Source organism: Schistocerca serialis, chromosome 3, assembly GCF_023864345.2.
Source record: "Schistocerca serialis cubense isolate TAMUIC-IGC-003099 chromosome 3, iqSchSeri2.2, whole genome shotgun sequence".
Lineage (NCBI taxonomy): Eukaryota > Metazoa > Arthropoda > Insecta > Orthoptera > Acrididae > Schistocerca > Schistocerca serialis.
This window is the reverse complement of record NC_064640.1, coordinates 159,749,313-159,769,509: the sequence shown is the minus strand read 5'-3', so window position 1 is coordinate 159,769,509 and position 20,197 is coordinate 159,749,313. Positions and strand designations below refer to the sequence as shown.

General features: G+C 45.2%; 1 protein-coding gene across 2 annotated transcripts in view; it reads right to left on the bottom strand.

Moving 5' to 3' along the window:
* LOC126469865 (uncharacterized) overlaps positions 1 to 20,197 on the bottom strand; it is a 407,514-nt gene that overhangs the window by 220,040 nt on the left and 167,277 nt on the right. The window contains exon 3 of one of the 2 annotated variants that reach the window (XM_050097174.1): positions 17,750 to 17,806. The exons of the other annotated variant lie outside the window; for it this stretch is intronic. Coding sequence (XP_049953131.1) covers positions 17,750 to 17,806 — 57 coding nt within the window. The remainder of the gene's footprint in view (positions 1 to 17,749; positions 17,807 to 20,197) is intronic. 2 annotated transcript variants of the gene reach the window in all.

Here is a 20,197-nt window from a genome sequence, read left to right as displayed (position 1 = left end):
ACAGTCATAGACAATATTTTTATTCATTCTTCATTACTAGATGGGCATTCTGTTAGTAAAAGAGAGAACGGCCTTTCAGACCATGATGCAAAAATTTTAACACTAAAAGGTTTTTGTACTCAAACCAATGTCGTATTTAATTACAAACTACGTAGGAAAGTTAATCCAACAGCAATAGAGAGTTTTGCAAAACTTGTCAAGGAACAAGAGTGGCAAGATGTTTATAGTGCCGATAATATAGATGATAAATACAATACTTTCCATAACACATTTCTCATGCTCTTTGAGAGTTGCTTTCCATTAGAACATTCTACACGGGGTACTAGCAGTAATAGACAGCCCGGTTGGCTGACTAGTGGGATAAGGATATCATGTAGAACAAAGCGGGAATTATATCAAAATGTTAGAAGTAGTCACAATCAAGCTACAGTAGCCCATTACAAACAGTATTGTAAGGTGCTTAAAAATGTTATTAGCAAGGTAAAAAGTATGTGGTATGCAAATAGAATAGCTAATTCACAGGATAAAATTAAAGCCATATGGTCAGTTGTGAAGGAAGTGTCTGGTCAGCAGCACAAGGTCGATGATATAAAGTCAGTTCGCAGTAATAATATTTCTGTTACTGATAAATCAGATATATGTACAGTATTTAACAACCATTTTCTGAGCATTGCTGGTGAATTAAATAAAAATTTAGTATCTACAGGAAATCATATAAATTTCTTAGCAAATGCCTTTCCGAGATTGACGTCTGAAATACTCCTCTGTGATACAGACAAGAGGGAGATTGAGTCAATAATTAAATCGCTGAAGACTAAGGACTCTCGTGGTTATGATGGGGTGTCTAGTAGAATATTAAAGTACTGTGCTGTACATGTTAGCCCTGTATTTAGCCATATTTGCAATTTTTCCTTTAGGAATGGTCAGTTTCCTGAGCGATTAAAGTACTCAGTAGTAAAGCAGCTTTATAAAAATGGAGAGAGGGATAATGTAGATAATTTTAGACCTGAATGAGATTTTCACTCTGCAGCGGAGTGTGCGCTGATATGAAACTTCCTGGCAGATTAAAACTGTGTGCCGCACCGAGACTCGAACTCGGGACCTTTGCCTTACCCAAGCACGACTCACGCCCCGTCCTCACAGCTTTACTTGTGCCAGTACCTCGTCTCCTACCTTCCAAACTTAACAGAAGCTCTCCTGCGAAACTTTCAGAACTAGCACTCCTGAATGAAAGCATATTGCGGAGACATGGCTTAGCCACAGTCTGGGGGATGTTTCCAGGCAAGGCAAGGCAAAGGTCCCGAGTTCGAGTCTCGGTCCAGCACAAAGTTTTAATCTTCCAGGCAGTTTCAATTTTAGACCTATTTCTATGCCATCGGTGTTTGCAAAAGTTATCGAAAAGGCTGTGTATGTAAGGTTAATTGATCATTTTATATCACACGATTTGCTATCAAATGTACAGTTCGGCCTTAGAAGTCGTTTGACAACTGAGAATGCTATATTCTCTTTTCTCTGTGAGGTACTGGATGGGCTAAACAAGAAGTTTCGAACTCTTGGCGCATTTTTTGATTTAACAAAGGCATTTGACTGTGTTGATCTCACACTATTGCTCCAGAAGCTGGACCATTACGGAATAAGGGGAGTAGCTCACAATTGGTTCACCTCTTACTTTAGCAACAGGCAGCAGAAGGTCATTATTCACAATGTTGATTAAGGCTGTGATGTGGGATCTGAGTGGGGTACTGTCAAGTGGGGGGTGCCCCAGGGATCAGTGTTGGGGCCGCTCCTGTTCCTTATTTATATAAATGATATGCCCTCTAGTATTATGGGTAACTCTAAAATATTTCTGTTTGCTGATGACACTAGCTTCGTAGTAAAGGATGTAGTGTGCAACAATGACTCGGTTTCAAGTAGTGCAATACATGACCTCAGCTCATGGCTTGTAGAAAATAAACTAACGTTAAATCACAGTAATACTCAGTTTTTACAGTTTCTAACACACAATTCAACAAAATCTGACGTTTTAATCTCACAGAAGGGGCATATGATTAGTGAAACTGAACAGTTCAAATTCCTAAGTGTTCAGATAGATAGTAAGCTGTCGTTTAAAGCCCACGTTCAGGATCTTGTTCAAAGACTTAATACTGCCATTTTCACTGTTCGAACGGTATCAAAAGTGAGTGACACTTCGACACGTAAATTAGTCTCCTTGGCTTATTTTCATTCACTTATGTCGTATGGTATTATGTTTTGGGGTAACTCTTCCCATTCTAGGAGGATATTTTTGGCTCAGAAACGGGCGGTTCGGGCAATAAGTGGTGTGAGTTCACGAACCTCTTGTGGACCTCTGTTCACGAGTCTGGGTATTTTGACATTGGTCTCTCAATATGTATACTCCTTATTGTCGTTTCTTGTTACCAATATTAGTTTATTTCCAACAATAAGCAGCTTTCACTCGGTTAATACTCGGCAGAAATCAAACCTCCATTTGGATCGGACTTTCTTAACTCTTGTGCAAAAAGGTGTGCAGTGTACTGCTGCATCCATTTTCAATAAGTTGCCACTCGAATTCAAAAATCTTAGCAGTAATCCACGCGCTTTCAAATCGAAACTGAAGAGTTTCCTCATGGGTCACTCCTATTCTGTCGAGGAGTTCCGTGAAAAATTAAGCTGATTCTCATTGTATTGCTGATAGCGTTTGCTTAAACTTATGGACTGACTTTTTTCAGGTTCATGAACATTTGTTTTTATCTGTTATTACTTTTTATTGTAAGTTCATGTACTGACACGTTCCATAACCTTGGAGATTTGCTCCTCAATTTGGTCCTACGGAACTTGACAGGTAAACATCTTCCTCGCGAAAATTTTTGAATGCAGATTACTATGTAAAACTTAACGAGGTAGTTCCAGGAGAGTTAGTTTGCAGATCTCTAAAGAACCATGTAATCCAGGCATGATCAGGAAATGAAATACACGGAAGAATATAAAAGGTGTTGGTTGCAACGAAAAGTCATAGCCGTTACAACATGACATAAGAGTTGACACATTGAGATCAAAAACGTGACTCGACATCATTTTTGCTGAATGTGAGTTATTACTGCAGTCGTTATTTTCACGCGGTTCAGCAACTGTTGGTTCTAAAATGGGACTTACTCAGTGATTTTTTTTGCCTGTCTAAACCAGTGTTGAAACTCCGTTTCGTGCAGGAAGAGGGCTTGTCACTGAGTCAAGTTCCTATATTGCAAAAAAGAACTTGGGTCAAGATGGCAGCACTGCAGCTAAATGCAGTAAAGAGCTGTTCAGATTTCAAAATGGCGTCAGTGATGGAATCGTCAGACGAGCCCGGAGATGATGTACATGAATTTAGAAGGAAGAAACACATACCGGTTACTGAAATCTTCTATTTGCGGCAGTAAGTGTATTTGGCATTCACAGATTTTCGGATAAGAAAGCTTTCACGTGTATGTACGATGAAGTAACCGGAACGAAGGGCGCTCATGCAGTAGTTTCTCTCTTTATGGATTTCGTAACGAAAGATGAGGCCTCTAGTGGGAAGACTTTGTATGCATTTTCAGATGCCCGTACAGGAAAGAACGGGAATCGCACAATAGTTTAATTTTGCTAAAATTTAGTTCATAGTGGTGGATCTTCAAACGTTTTCCGTATGTTCTCTACCTGTGGACACCCTTACTATGCTTGTGGTAGGGATTTCACAAGTCTGGAATTACGAAAAAGGAAACAGGACACAGTACATACTTCCGAACAATGGTTCACAATACTACAGAAAGCAAGGAAAAACAAGCATGTTGAACTAAGCCCACGAGACGCATTTCTTGACTATCAGAAACATCTAGACTCACTTTTTAAGAAGTCTGCAGCTGTGAAAGGAGAAAAATGGATTGTTACACAATACAAAATATTCTTGAAAAAAAAAAAAGTGCCATTAATAAAGTGACTGGTGGAGACAAAGACATTGAATCTGAAAGTGAAGTTTCGGACAATAGTAAACAGTGACAAGTTTATGAACATATGTGTCTGTCAAAATAAACAGGGCTGTTTAATAAGTAAAAAATCTGGAATTAACTCTTCCATGTTACAACCTAAGGCACTATAAAGGATACTGATTTCCATTATATTATCTATTTTGATACGTATTGTTTAATTATGCATTTTATACAAATAATAATAACGACTTATATCAACGCCTGTATGCAGCTAGGGGCATTCATTCCATTGTAATTTCATTCTAACTAGCTGCATGGTCACCGATGGTATCTGTTCTTCCGAACATGTCCGAAAGAACAGATACCATCTTCATATAATCATATTGGCCACCCACTGGTCGCTTTGGAGCGCTGTAGACCATGCACGACTGGCACCAGGCTGCCAGTAACCTTCCACTGCTAACATCAGCCATGGCAGTGATGTGGTTTTTAAGAGGCAGTCGGTTGTATGGTATCAACGCAGTATGGCAGGCCGACATGGAGACGTGGTAGAATGTTAGAAAGGAGCTATCGTATTTGGAGGTGCCAATGACCAACCCGTGAACGGAGTTACCCAAATAGTGTACCATTCGCAGCTATATAACATTACTAGTTTCAAATACGATGAGAATTGCTACTGTGAGTGAATTCTGGTCTATCTCAGCCAGTTTCTGAGCGAACATAGTGAATGCAATTGACGTTTGGAGTTAGATACCTCGCAAAAAACCGCTACTCACAGTGGCACACCGAGCCGCTAATCTTCAGTGGTCCAAACAACCCGGAAACCGCACAGTAGCTGCCAGGAGGCGAGTAGTGCGACCCGACGAGTGTCAGACGTCGTCATAACAATGTTCTCATTGTTGTGCGTGCGTGTCAGAGATAAGTGACTTCGAAAGTGGGCGAGCTGTTGGCTCTCGTATTGTGGGTGCTTCCACAATCAAGGTAGCCGAAGTGTTCGGTTATTCAAGAGGCACCGTATCGAAGATTTATACAGCATACAGGGAAAGCGGAAAATCACCATCCGCTAAATCACAAAGCGGACGAAAGTGTGTGCTGAGTGATCGTGACAGACGCTCACTGAAGAGCACTGTGACGAAAAATAAGAGTACTACAGCTGCAGCTATCACTGCAGAACTGACTTTCTCACTCGTGAATCCCGTCAGCACCAAAACAGAACGAAGCGACCTCCATAAGCTAGGAATTGCAGGACGAGCTGGAATATCAAAACACACTCATCAGCAAAACGTAACGTCGAAACCAAAAGCATGGACTATGATGTAATGGAAGAACGTTACTGGGTTGGCCGAGTTTACGTCCCGAGAATGGAACACGGACGGGATTCGGTGATGATTTGGGCAGTCATACCGTGGTATTCCATGGGCCCCATGGGTACTCTGCAGTGTCACTTTACTATCAAGCTTTATATGACCACTTCGGTTGATCAGGTCCATTCCATGATACAGCGTTTGTTCCCCAATGGTGATACTGCGTTCCAAGACGACAGGGCCCCTGTTCAACAGCTTCATCGTCCGGGACTGGTTTTGTGAGCATGAGGATGAATTATCGCCACTCCCCTCGTCACCATAGTCATCCGATCCTCAGTGTTATTAAGAATTTGTCGTTTAATATGGAGAAAAGGATACATGATCGCTACCCATCTCCGCCTTCGTCAACTGAACTTGCCACTATTTTGCTGGAGGAATAGTATAAGATCCTATTGGAAACAATACAGGACCTAAATGGGAATGCACGTTTTCTCGGCGAATCCTGATGATGAAGTTTTCTCGAATTATCAGCAGAGTCTAGGTATCATTCTGTGTTTCGACAATTTTACACTACTGGCCATTAAAATTGCTACACCAAGAAGAAATGCAGATGATAAACGCGTATTCATTGGACAAATATATTATACTAGAACTGACATGTGATCACACTTCCACGCAATTTGGCTGCATACATCCTGAGAATTCAGTACCCAGAACAAGCACCTCTGACCGTAATAACGGCCTTGATACGCCTGGGCATTGAGTCAAACAGAGATTGGATGGCGTGTACAGGTACAGCTGCCCATGCAGCTTCAACACGATACCACGGTTCATCAAGAGTAGTGACTAGCGTATTGTGACGAGCCAGTTGCTCGGCCACGATTGACCAGACGTGTTCAATTGGTGAGAGATCTGGAGAATGTGCTGGCCAGGGCAGCAATCGAACATGTTCTGTATCCAGAAAGGCCCGTACAGGACCTGCAACATGCGGTCGTGCATTATCCTGCTGAAATGTAGGGTTTCGCAGGGATCGGACGAAGGGTAGAGCCACGGGTCGTAAGTCATCTGAAATGTAACGTCCACTGTTCAAAGTGCCGTCAATGCGAACAAGAGGGGACCGAGACGTGTAACCAGTGCATCCCATACCATCACGCCGGGTGATACGCCAGTATGGCGATGACGAACACACGTTTCCAATGTGCGTTCACCGCGATGTCGCCAAACACTGATGCGACCATCATGATGCTGTAAACAGAACCTGGATTCATGCGAAAAAATGACGTTTTGCCATTCGTGCACACAGGTTCGTCGTTGAGTACACCATTGCAGGCGCTCCTGTCTGTGATGCAGCATCAAGGGTAACAGCAGCTATGGTCTCCGGGCTGACAGTCCATGCTGCTGCAAACGTCATCGATCTGTTCGTGCAAATTGTTGTTGTCTTTCAAACGTCCCCATCTGTTGACTCAGGGATCGAGACGTGGCTGCACGATCCGGTACAGCCATGCGGATAAGATGCCTGTCATCTCGACTGCTAGTGATACGAGGCCTTTGGGATCCAGCACGGCGTTCCGTATTACCCTCCTGAACACACCGATTCGATATTCTGCTAACAGTCACTGGATCTCGACCAACGCGAGCAGCAATGTCGCGATACGATAAACCGCAATCGCGATAGGCTACAATCCGACCTTTATAAAAGTCGGAAACGTGATGGTACGCATTTCTCCTCCTTACACGAGGCATCACAACAACGTTTCGCCAGGCAACGCCGGTCAACTGCTGTTTGTGTATGAGAAATCGGTTGAAAACTTTCCTTATGTCAGCACGTTGTAGGTGTCGCCACCGGTGCCAACCTTGTGTGAATGCTCTGGAAAGCTAATCATTTGCATATCACAGCATCTTCTTCCTGTCGGTTAAATTTCGCGTCTGTAGCACGTCATCTGCGTGGTGTAGCAATTTTCATGGCCAGTAGTGTATTACACGTCATCTTCAGGCAATGTGTCGGGTTCATTCCATTGCGTGTCTATAGTCACTGGATCATAGGCTCCTCTGCCTCGTCTGCAAAGGCTGTGCCACTTGCGCGCCTCTGGAAGGCGTGTCACGGACGGTGGTAGTGTAAGCCGTGGACAGTGGTGGGGGGAACTCGCGTCGCGCTGGAGGAATCGGGCTGCGCGTCCTGACATTGCCTGTCTGTTCCATCAGAACGCTCTTGGTGTATTCTTGCAACGGTCACTTCCCATGCGAAGCTCAGCTGGAAATCAGTATCCCGGTTGACAAGATCATTATGGACCTATATCTCCAATGCCTCTTTGATGATCAAGTCCCAGGACCCATTCGCTTGGCAAAGCACGTTGGTCTGTTCAAAGTTGAACATACGACCTTCGTTGAGACTGTGGTCTGAGACTACAGGTTTGTCCATTTGGCCGAGACGAACGCTTATCCCATATTCTGAGCGGATCCACTTTCCGTTCAGCAGTTAAAATCAAAAATATTCTCGGCTCAGTGAAAGACAAATTACGACTACGCACACCTGGAGTCTAGAGCATCAGTTGCGAATGTGGTAAATAATACATCGGCCAGACGCAGCAGCGGTGTATTACGTAGCGCCGCTCGGAACATGCTTCACCCACAATGCCGAACCTCTCAAGAAGATGATGGTGGTCTTCAGATCTTTTCCAATAAAATGGAATCTCACCACCTGAAGAGGGAACTCGAGATCGTGGGTTTCCCGATGCGATTTACAAGCGTGCTGAAATCGCCTAGGACACGCAGGAACATGTCCCTGTTTCTCGCTGTCCTAGTCGAGAACGTTCAAAACCGGAAAATTTTCTGGGTTTAAGAGGTCGCGGGCATGCCAGTCACAGTGGAACGCATCCGAGCTAAGGGCACGATAGCTCAGTGCTACACACGCCAAGGCACCGATCATGTAGCAAGCTACGGCCACATGCCAGCTCGTTGTGTCAAATGCGCAGCCCCACAACGGAGCAAAGAATGCTTAAAGGAAAAGGAAGACGCTCCTCTGTAGTGAACTACATGTAGCCAGCCAGGCTGCAATGCCTTCAGAAAACGCAAACCTGCCAGAGCATTTCCGCCATGCGTCAGCTTCTCGGGCATCGTCAGGCGGACGTACCCACCCGCCCCCAGCAGATGAATCGGCCAGCAGAGGCACCACAGGAGGGGCGCGGACAACAGGGGAGCGTCCCAAACCCTCTATGCGGCGGTATCACCCGGATCATTATGGACCGCGATCAGCAGTCCCTGCCTAGCTCCGAAGGCGGCCACATTCAGGGAGCCATCGAACTCAGATCGCTTCTGCAGCCACTGAGCGGCGTCACAGGTCAGCTTCCGCCTCTCGTCGATGTAGTCACGACGGCCCTCCAGGTTCGATGTCGTCGCCAACCAGATCCAACATGGATAATGGCCACATACAAGGTGTGATTTAGAAACTTCAGGACTGATTCATTTCTAAGTAGGGGAGCGCGCACGGACCGGTTCCGCCGGGTGAGGGAAGCAGTGAGGGTCTCAGGGAACGAACTGACGCTGCGGCAGTTGCCTCCGGAGCCCTGGAGAGTGCGCATCGCTTGCAGCGTCACTGCATATCAATGACCTCGGTCGAAAAGTGGGAGAGGCGAAACTGGAGCGGCACTTGGAGCAGTGTTATGTGATTAAGATTTGCATGCAACTGAACAAAACCGCCACGGAGACTCTCGGTGTGAATCAAGAGGCCTTTAAGTAAGAAGCCATGTCCCGTGCAATGGTTTTCATGTGGCACAAACGTTTCAAAGATGGCTGCGGGAATGTTGAGGACGACGACCGCTCTGGGAGGCTATCATCAAGCTAAATGGATCAAAACGTGGAGAGAGTGCGGGAACTTTTATATGGTGTGGAGGATTGTGATGGAGAATTTGATGATGCGAGAAGTGTGTGCCAAACTGGTGCCGAAAGTTTTGTCAGTAGACCAGAAGAAACAGTGCATGACTGTTTTCTAGGAAATGCTCCAGCAGTTGAATGTTGATCTGAACTTTCTGCAGAAAATGGTTACTCGTGATGAGACCTGGGTCTGCAGGTGCGATCCTTAGTCGAAGCATCAAAGCTCAGAATGGCACACTGGTTCCTCACCGAAGCCCAAGAGAGCTCGCATGAGCAAGTCGTGCGTGAAGTGCATGCTGAATTTTCTTTAATGGTAAAGGAGTGATTCACAAGGAGTTTGTTGCTCGTGGACAGACTGTCACAGGTGACTTTTACGCTGGAGTGCTCCGCCGCTTGGGGGATCGAGTTCGCCGCGTCCGCCCGGCGACCAAGGACGATTGGATTCTCCACCACGACAACACGCCCGCTCACAAGTTGCGTCCCGTCGCCGAAGTTTTGGTCAAGTTCAACGTGACAACACTGCTGCAGCCACCCTACAGCCCCGACTTGGCGCCAAGTGACTTTTTCCTCTTCCTCCGAATCAAGCCAGGGCTAAAAGGGAAGCGATTCGACTCCTTCGCCGTCATTCTGCAGGCTTCGACTAGAGCCCTTGACAGCATGACGCCCGAGGCCTTCCAGAAATTCCCACGCCCGGGTTCCCGGGTTCGATTCCCGGCGGGGTCAGGGATTTTCTCTGCCTCGTGATGGCTGGGTGTTGTGTGCTGTCCTTAGGTTAGTTAGGTTTAAGTAGTTCTAAGTTCTAGGGGACTGATGACCATCGATGTTAAGTCCCATAGTGCTCGGAGCCATTTGAACCAACCTTCCAGAAAGGCTACGGACAGTGGATGACGCGCTGGCAGCGCTGTGTTGATGCTGAAGGATCATATTTTGTTGAATTTTAGTCCGCTGCACTTAAATGTCCAATAAATTTCTAGTTCTGAGTTAAATTTTCCAACTTTTGAATCACCATGTACATGGACTAACCATCTGCACCTTTAATGCAGGAATACTGTGACCCCAACAGGGCGAATTTCGCTAATTCCTCTGAGACGAAGCAATAGACATCTGCCTCGTAACTGAGACTTGGCTCAAATCTGGGGTAAATGTAAAAGCAGCCAATTACTGCTGTTGCCGCACCGACAGGCCGTTGGCGGGGAGCGGAACAGTTGTCTACGACAAGTCTTTGCTGTGGCACTACAAAGTCGTGCTTCCAGAGGTAGACACATCGGAAGGCCAAGGGGTAGCCCTAACACTTCCACTGGGAATATCACCTTCACCTCAGTCTATTGACTACCCAGAGGCTTGCTCCAGGGAGCAGATTTCGACGCTCTGTTCACTAGCGGGCGACTTTTCACTGCCGGGAACTTCAATGCTAAAAACTTGGACTAGAATTCTCGCCTCACCAGCACCGGTGGGCGTCGCCTCTCTCACGCTCAAAAATAACAGGAAACCTAAATCTGGTGAACCGGATGGTGGACTGAACCGTCGTTCTCCGTATTGTTAGTGTTTTAGCACAGCGTTAGCTCGTTCGCTCCCCTGAATAGACATAAATGTCGATATATCATTCAAATAATGTTGCACTTGCCTCCTGATGGGACGTGATTGACATTGCTCTACTGAAAGGAGGTGGCTAACACATGTCCGCCACGACGCAGAACGATCGTCTAAATTATCGTAACATGAAGAGCGATCGCTACAAAGACGAAGTGTTCCACCTGATCGAAGACATCCCTGACGTGGATGAAGTGGGTGCTGATGCAGCCCTGGCCTTCCTCAAACGAAGAATGCTCCGGGCGACACTCAGATGGCCGCAACGACCGCGAGATTTTTCACACCAACTACCGTCACACATTCTGGAGGCAATCACTTTCAAGAAACGGCGATTCCGTGAATGGTAGATCACCCGCCAACGAGATACAAATCACCAGCTGAATCGCATGAGCAGAGAGATCAAGGCGGCCGTTGAGGAACGAGGAACTGGGAAGGGGGCGACCTAGTGAACACACTAAACCCTGATGACGGCAGCGCCTGGAGAATCGTCAAGAAGCTCCTGCGTCGCCGACAACCCATCCAGCTGCTGCAGGACGACCAGGATTTCAACTTGGAGCCAGATGCTACTGCAAGCGTACTTGCTGATGCCTTTGTAGCAAATTTTACGCCTGTGACGGACTTGGTGGACGAAGACCACACTCGTCACGTTGAAGAGCAGGTGGCCACCTTCCTGGAATCAAGACCTAATAATGACATAATTCAGTCGGTCACCGAGGAAGAAGTCGCAGCACAGCTCTGCTGCCTTGACATATTGAGGACAAGAGGCAGTGATGGGATCAATAAAATCTGCTGAAGAGCCTGCCACCGTCGGTTCACCGACCATTAACGGGTATCTTTAAGCAGATTCTGCTCTTGGGGGTCTACCCTACTGTTTGGAAACATACGAAGGAGTTACCCATTCCGAAGACCGACAAGGACCCTCTGCAGGCCGTCAGCTTACCGGCCCATCAGCTTACTCTCATCCCTCTCGAAAGTCTTCGAGGGGTTGAAGACGAAAAGGCTGAAGCAACGTGTCACCCAGAAGAACATTGTACCAGATGAACATTTAGGATTCTGGAATGGCCACTACACTACTCATCAGATAATGAGGTTGGTGGAACCGCCCGTGAGAGCACTGAAATCAAGAGAACACCTTGGGGCGTGTCTTGGATCTTCGACTCCGTGTGGCTCTTTGAGCCTGAGAGATATCGATGTCACATGTAGTTCTTCTGTTGTCTTACCTCTAAGGCAGGATCTTCCACGTCACAGCAGACGACGGAACGTCCACAGATCGGCAGTTGTGTGCAAGGGTGCCTTAGGGGTCGGTACTCGGCCTACTGCTGTACTCACTGTACACGGCCGATGCATCGCGAATGGGGAACGTATAGTTAGTGCTTTACGCCAACTATACAGCACTGTTCAACTGTAGCATGAATGAATATGCTATGAGACGCCGACTCCAGTTCGCGTGCGGTGCACTAGGAGCATGGTCGACGAAGTGGCGATTGTAGTTCAAGCCAGCCAAGAGCCAGGCAGTAGTCTTCATCCGAAGGCGGCTTCCGCCAGAACGGTCAACATCCTGGGAGGTCCCATCCCACGGAAAAAGACGGCGAAATACCCAGGGATAGCTCTGGAACAGCGGCTCACTTGGAAACCGCACGTTCGTGACGTCAAAGCTAGCGCAATAGGGCGACTTCGCGCCTTATATCCGCTGCTGAAACCGCAGTCGCCGCTGACCCCTTAACACGGCAAAACGCTATACCTATGATATGCAGCTGACTAGCACATCGGAGCGCTGGAGAGGGTGCAGAACCGAGCTCTCAAATCCGCTGTGCGCCTCGCCAGGGTCCGCAGCTCGTGGTCGTGCGGTAGCGTTCTCGCTTCCCGCGCCCGGATTCCCGGGTTCGATTCCCGGCGGGGTCAGGGATTTTTTCTGCCTCATGATAACTGGGTGTTGTGTGCTGTCCTTAGGTTAGTTAGGTTTAAGTAGTTCTAAGTTCTAGGGGACTGATGACCATAGATGTTAACTCCCATAGTGCTCAGAGCCATTTGAACCATTTTTGAAGCCTCGCAAGGCTGTACCCAACTCGCCTACTGCACGAAGATACGGGTATCCCGCTTTTGGAGGACATATTCCGGAAAATGGCACGTGCGTTCTACGAGAAGTCGGGACAATCCCCGAACCGACATATCCAGGCCTTGGGCCACCAACAACACCGCAAGCTGACCACACGCTGGCCTGATCTATAGCGAGAATAATTTTCTCCGCAGTAGACAAAAATAACATACATCCTCACCCGTATTAACATTCATTGCATCATCACCACCATTGTTAGCTCGACTAGCACGTCATTTTGTTTTCATTTCAGGTAAACATGATGCCAATTCATCAACGAGAGGTCACCAAACTCTGACCAACTGAAGAATCACCATGAGTCATTCCTAATAAGCGTGAACTGCTAACATCTGGAGCCAAGGAATGGCTCGTCATTCGACGAAGAAACGAACAAATGAACCTGATACTGAAAATCATTAGCAGGAGACTTGTCGAAACGTTGCTGCAGGACGACGCCTTGACTCGGCTAATAACCCGAGAAAACTTAATTATACACGACCTACATCCGTTTCGAGACGAATAGAAGCCGTTTTGAATGGCAACAGCTTTCCTACACTATATTAGGCATGGTAATGTGTTATGTTTGTGGTGTTTCCATTTTTTGTTCACACCCTGTACGTAGTCTGATGACATCTTGAGGAAGATGACATTGATTCATCCTAAGTTGGGATCCTAAGAAATGTACTCAGCAATGCTCAGCATTTATTAGAGTTCGTCAGGACAATGGCAAACTCAGAAGTATACATTATTCAAGCATACCAAGTCCATATCAACAGAACTATTCTCAGCAGCCGCAGAGGAGTTTTCAAATCCTTAAACTTATAAAAATAAGAAGCAAAACGTGTTCACGAAACACATCAGAACTGCTTTCGCTTTTCTGATGATATTTGTTTTGTTTTTAGTGTGAACTGATTTAAAGAACTAATTGAAGAACTACAGATTTGAAAAAAAAATCGGAAAATCGATTATAATGAGACTAAAATAATTTATAATCGACACTGAGAATGAACAGTGAAATAATTGAACGAGATGATGAGTTTTTTTTTATCTGGAGCAGCCGACGAAAATGGATGGACTCGTAGGAAAAGAAATAAGCCGAAGAGTAAAATGCCATGGAGTGCTTTTCGTTAACTATATAACTTTTTAAAAATTAAGCTTCCGATGCGACGGGAGTGGGAAGTTTATAGTTAGTCTATTTTATCAGTTCTGAATGTGGCAGTGAGAGATGGATTTTCAACGCAACAACCATTCCAAATTTGTGACTGCTCATTGGGAAATGGAAAGATGGTTTTAGGTAATTACCAGGAGAGACATAATGAAATTCATCGCTGAACAGAATGGAATGGAAGACGTACTTGTGGATGGAATGAAAAGGAAATGTAAATCGACGGGACACGTAGGCTGGCGAATGGATGGAAAATAGTCGAAGGAAGTTCTTCGACAGACGTCAATAGATAAGAAAAGATGGAGTCAGCAGCCTAATGGCAGGTAGTTATACATTACAAAACATTCAGGAGCAATGTGGAGGCCCGCAATGCATGAAACCGTGTGGAGAAATGTTTTGTTTAGTACTGGGTGCTGAAAAGCTGACTCTGATGGTGAACAAGAACGACTCTTCACATTACAGCTTTTCAACAACACGTGTGTGCTGGAATTTCACAACACAAGTACGTAAGCCGCTTGGTGTTCAGTGTAACAAACTGGACATACCAACATCATTAGGATTATCTGTCACATGATGCAGTTTATTCTTAGTGCAATTTTCTTAGACAGAGTCTTATTACAGTCCGCTAGTGATATACGGAATGAAGCTCTGTCTCAGCAGAACAGGAATAGGTTGCAGCAGGAGTCTCGTGGTAAACATGTTTGTACACTATTTGTTTCTTATTAAATTAGTCGAATAACAGTTACCTGTTTTGGTCACATTGTAAAACCTACTGAGGAAAGCGACATGTATAGTAAAAGAATAAAGCGTGACACATATACGAATTAACATTAAAGCTTGTGCAGTAATGTTTGCGAAAAATTCTCTCTCTTCAGCGGATGTGAAGTACGATAAAATATTTTTATGTAGGCTTTCGGCTGACATCGACTAATTAAATTTATCTCTCAATTTTTACCTTGTTTGGGAGTTCTGATTCATGACTGAACCAATCTCAAACTGCCTTATTTGCTTTGGTAGTTCGATGATAAATGTTGTTGAAGACAAAAGCTCGTCCTCATTATTTAAAGACTGCGGCCCTGCTTATGTCTGCATCACTTTCGATAACAGGATGTGTGGGAGAAGGAAGGCTCTTTACTTAAAAGATGCTGGAGAGGGGCATGTAGTTTTTCCGCTCAAATCAACGTTTCTAAATCAGAATACAGCTTGGTGCAAACAGTAAGAGTTAATTCAGTATTTCCCGCCTGGTGTTTGTATAGATAACGCAGAACACGGTCTATTTATGTTTACATACAGCAGCAAATGGTTGTCATGATTTGAGAACGTAGTTTTTCGAGACTAAATTCTTGAATAAATACTTCACAGAGGTCTTGTCACGTCAGATTGTCAGTCTCGAAGCTTTCGATGACTTGCTTCGTCGTCATCGCCAGGAGATATTTCAGGAGACCATTAGGTGCTTTAGTTGTAAAAACAACAAGCTCCTGTATGTTAATACATCAAAGCAATTATACTACAACAGCTTTCCCTAAGGATCTCATCTAATCCATGGAGTTAGACACTGCTGTACGCTGTTCTTAACGAACACCACCACCAGCACCACCATCCCTACCACTGCAACTACGACTACTATTACTTCTACTACTAGTATTATTTCTACTGCTACTATTATTACTACTGCTACTACTTTTATAGTACCTCGAATAATGGCACCGGTAAAACAAATATAGCTGCTTCTACTAGCGCTGAAACAACAACAGCAACTACTACTACTATTTCTGCTGCAACAACAACAACAACAACAACAACAACAATAGCTACTACTACTACTACTGCTACTAATACCACCACTGCTATAACAGAACCTACTACTACTACAACTACTGCTAACTACCACTATCAGAACAACAAATATGTCATTATAAAACATCTGATATTACTATGTTACGCACAATTTCTTTAAACTCTACTTTCGTGCGTTAGACGATGTCAGTTTCCCATGATTCATGATTTCAGTCCTGTAGCTGAAGACCGGTGACGCAGATCTTGAATTCACTGGAGTAGTCCACAGGCTGTTTCATCGACGATCATATTTGTTGGACGTTTTGAGCAGCGCCAAAGAATTCCATCAACGTTATATCTAACTGTATGGCCACATTAACGATCTTATACTACACTACTGGCCATTAAAATATTGCTACACCACGAAGACGACGCGCTACAGACGCGAAATTTAACCCACAGGAAGGAGATGCTGTGATATGCAGATGATTAGCTTTTCAGAGCATTCACACAAGGTTGGCGATGGTGACGACACCTACAACGTGCTGACATGAGGAAAGTTTCCAACCGATTTATCATACACAAACAGCAGTTGACCGGCGTTGCCTCGTGAAACGTCGTTGTGATGCCTCGTATAAGGAGGAGAAATGCGTACCATCACGTTTCCGACTTTTATAAAGGTCAGATTGTAGCCTATCGCGATTGCGGTTTATCGTATCGCGACATTGCTGCTCGCGTTGGTCGAGATCCAATGACAGTTAGCAGAATATGGAATCGGTGGGTTCAGGAGGGTAATACGGAACGCCGTCCTGGATCCCAACGGCTTCGTAACACTAGCAGTCGAGATGACAGGCATCTTATCCACATGGCTGTAACGGATCGTGCAGCCACGTCTCGATCCCTGAGTCAACAGATGGGACGTTTGAAAGACAACGACCATCTGCACGAACAGTTCGACGACGTTTGCAGCAGCATGGACTATCAGCTCGGAGACCATGGCTGCGGTTACCCTTGACGCTGCATCACAGACAGGAGACCCTGCGATGGTGTGCTCAACGACGAACCTGAGTGCACGAATGGCAAAACGTCATTTTTTCGGATGAATCCAGGTTCTGTTTACAGCATCGTGATGGTCGCATCCGTGTTTGGCAACATCGCGGTGAACGCACACTGGAAGCGTGTATTCGTCATCGCCATACTGGCGTATCACCCGGCGTGATGGTACGGGGTGCCATTGGTTACACGTCTCAGTCACCTCTTGTTCGCACTGACGGCACTTTGAACAGTGGACGTTACATTTCAGATGTGTTACGACCCGTGCCTCTACCCTTCATTCGATCCCTGCGAAACCCTACATTTCAGCAGGATAATGCACGACCGCATGTTGCAGGTCCTGTACGGGCCTTTCTGGATACAGAAAATGTTCGACTGCTGCCCTGGTCAGCACATTTTCCAGGTCTCTCACCAACTGAAAACGTCTTGTCAATGGTGGTCGAGCAACTGGCTCGTCACAAAACGCCAGTCATTACTCTTGATGAACTGTGGTATCGTGTTGAAGCCGCATGGGCAGCTGTACCTGTACACGCCATCCAAGCTCTGTTTGACTCAATGCCCAGGCGTATCAAGGCCGTTATTACGGCCAGAGGCGGTTGTTCTGGGTACTGATTTCTCAGGATCTATGCACTCAAATTGCGTGAAAATGTAATCACATGTCAGTTCTAGTGTAATATATTTGTCCAATGAATACCCGTTTATCATTTGCATTTCTTCTTGGTGTAGTAATTTTAATGGCCAGTAGTGTATGTGTGTTTTGCTATAGTGAAATGTAGTGCGGAAGCTGTTTCTTGTAATGTTAAAGGGGAAGCGATATCGCCAGCAACAAGTACTTATTGCTCTGGTGCTGCGACTCGCTCTAAATACTTCAAACGGGATGAAATGTGTTGTTCGAGTTCCAAATCGTGGTCGTAAATGTGCAGGAACTGTCATAGTGACGAATAGAAATTACCTCGTGCTGGCATGGAGGACAGATCTCGCACACCCCGCAAGTCGTTGATAGACATGTCTGTAATAAAATAATTGTTGCCGTAGAATCATCAGAAGAGGCAAGAATTAATATAGAAAAGAACTATCTTTAAGCGCAGCTGGAAAATGCCAGGGACGGACGGTGGTAGTTTATTCCTTAGCCCTGCAAGGTAGTTCGTCTTTAATTTTAATTTCTTAAAATGTATAAATAAGTCTGTAATGTAGTTTATATAATATCTTTCCCTGCAAGAGTTTCCCGGGATGGTATGGCCGAGCGGTTCTAGGCGCTTCAGTCTGGAACCGCGCGACCGCTACGGTCGCAGGTTCGAATCCTGCCTCGGGCATGGATGTGTGTGATGTCCTTAGGTTAGTTAGGTTTAAGTAGTTCTAAGTTCTAGGGGACTTATGACCACAGCAGTTGAGTCCCATAGTGCTCAGAGCCATTTGAACCATTTTTGAACCATTTTCCCGGGATGGTATCAGGAATGCACGTGCAGCCTCTATCAGATTTGCAGCTTTTTTATAGATTGATATTGGTGCTGCAACCTTTGGTCTCCGTAATTTATCCAGCGAGAAAGTGCAACGGTTAAGGCATTGGACATGTATTGGAGATGCTCGGGGTTTAGATCCACAATTGCCGCCTTCCTTGGTCCTGAGGCAGCATCGCTGTCTTAGAACGCCGAGGTAGCGAGCTCGAGTCCATCTCAGCCAGTGGTGTAGGTCTTAGTTTGCCGTCCCTGTTCTGCATGGGTTACCGGTCAAAGGGTACAAAGGGAAATGCATTCATGCCTAAGAGGTGTCGGAAAAAGATTAATATTCGCTTTGATATCACTTCTGTTACCTTCTGTATATTTTCCAAGATCGCCACAGTAATTTCCATTTTCCAGTCATTTGTAATTTTATTGCTCCCACTATCTTTCTAACAATCTGTCTTTCAGGTTTCTCTATTCTATCCAAGAGCGCCCACACCCGGGGACAAGGTGGCGAGTGGCCCCCCTGGCTCCTAAGGAAAGGAAGAAAAATAGTATATCAGGTCTTTTTCTTTCTAAAAAATGATTTGGAAGTCTGTATGATGCAGGTTTTTAAAAGGGTCGGAACTATAACCCCAGGTGTATATCCCCCTTCTCTGCTAACTATCGTATAGGCGCCCTTGATTCTGTTCAACATATAGTTCATCGCTAAATATTCAAATGTATGCAAACATTCTGATCATACTACTGTCATATATTGTTTTAGATTTACTTTTATAGCTACACAACTTTTTTGTAGAAATCTTGCTACAAAACCATATGCTTTTTCCATTTTATTAACTCTTACATCCACAGCAGATTTTTCCAGACCATTCTGCTATTTGGTTTCTCCAAGATATATCTGTTGGTTTCCATCGTCCGTTACCCACATTGCTTCCGTAACTAGCCTGGAAAAATTACTTTGTTAAGCAGTCGTGGTGTCCTAAGAGAAGAATCATCACTCAGCAACCAGCAGTGGGAACCTTTGTTTCTCTGTAGATACACAGAGCACTGTGCATACCAGACCATACAGGAGAGTGTAGCGGAGTTGCAACGGAGTCTCGGTCTTGAATTTGCAAAGGAAGTGCGAGACTGCCCAGGTTGACAGTAGCTAGAGTAAACAGACCAAGTATGTCTAATGTGATATCCAAATACACAGACAGGATCCTTATGGGAAAACAGTAATCACGAGAAATATTTAGCTTAATAATCAGCAGCGATCTGGTCTGACCGAAATGGTGTCCGAGTATTTAACAGAAATGGTTCTTCCAATTTTCTGTGTCGTGATCCAATCGCGCAGAAAGGTACTATTCGTGCGAGTCAAAAAGCTCTCAACATTCATGCCGGCCGCCGAGACAATATCGATGTTACTGTCCAGGTAACCACGTGGAGATTGTGTCACTGAAGTATGTGTACAGCGGGTGTACACTCTAATGCCACGTTAGCGAGAGCTACACACTATCAAGCAAAGATTACCTCCGGTTCTCTATGAAACCCATCGTACTCATAGTAGAGTTCTCGTTTTGGCGAGGTTACTCTCATCACATTTGACGATTCGCAGCAAAGCCGCTTACACCATATCGCTAATGCACTTTAACGTCACCAGTGTACACTGGTAACCTTCGCATGAGGATTTGGATAATCCAAATACCACTCTATAAGTGACTCCTGAATTAACCAACGGAACATCTATCACAGTAGCAACCTGATTTGCTGCTAAAGAATTTAATTCTGCCTCTTTTTCACACTCTACCACTCTACTAGACAAATTGTTAATAGAGTTAGTGGCCACTTCCTCAAGTGCGTTTTGTCTCAGCATACAGTTCTTATCATCGCCACCCAGCTCATACTGCATCTTTTCCAACCTTTCTCCGAAATCTTCTTTTACATTATCGACTCTGGTGTTAACCAGGCCAACCTTC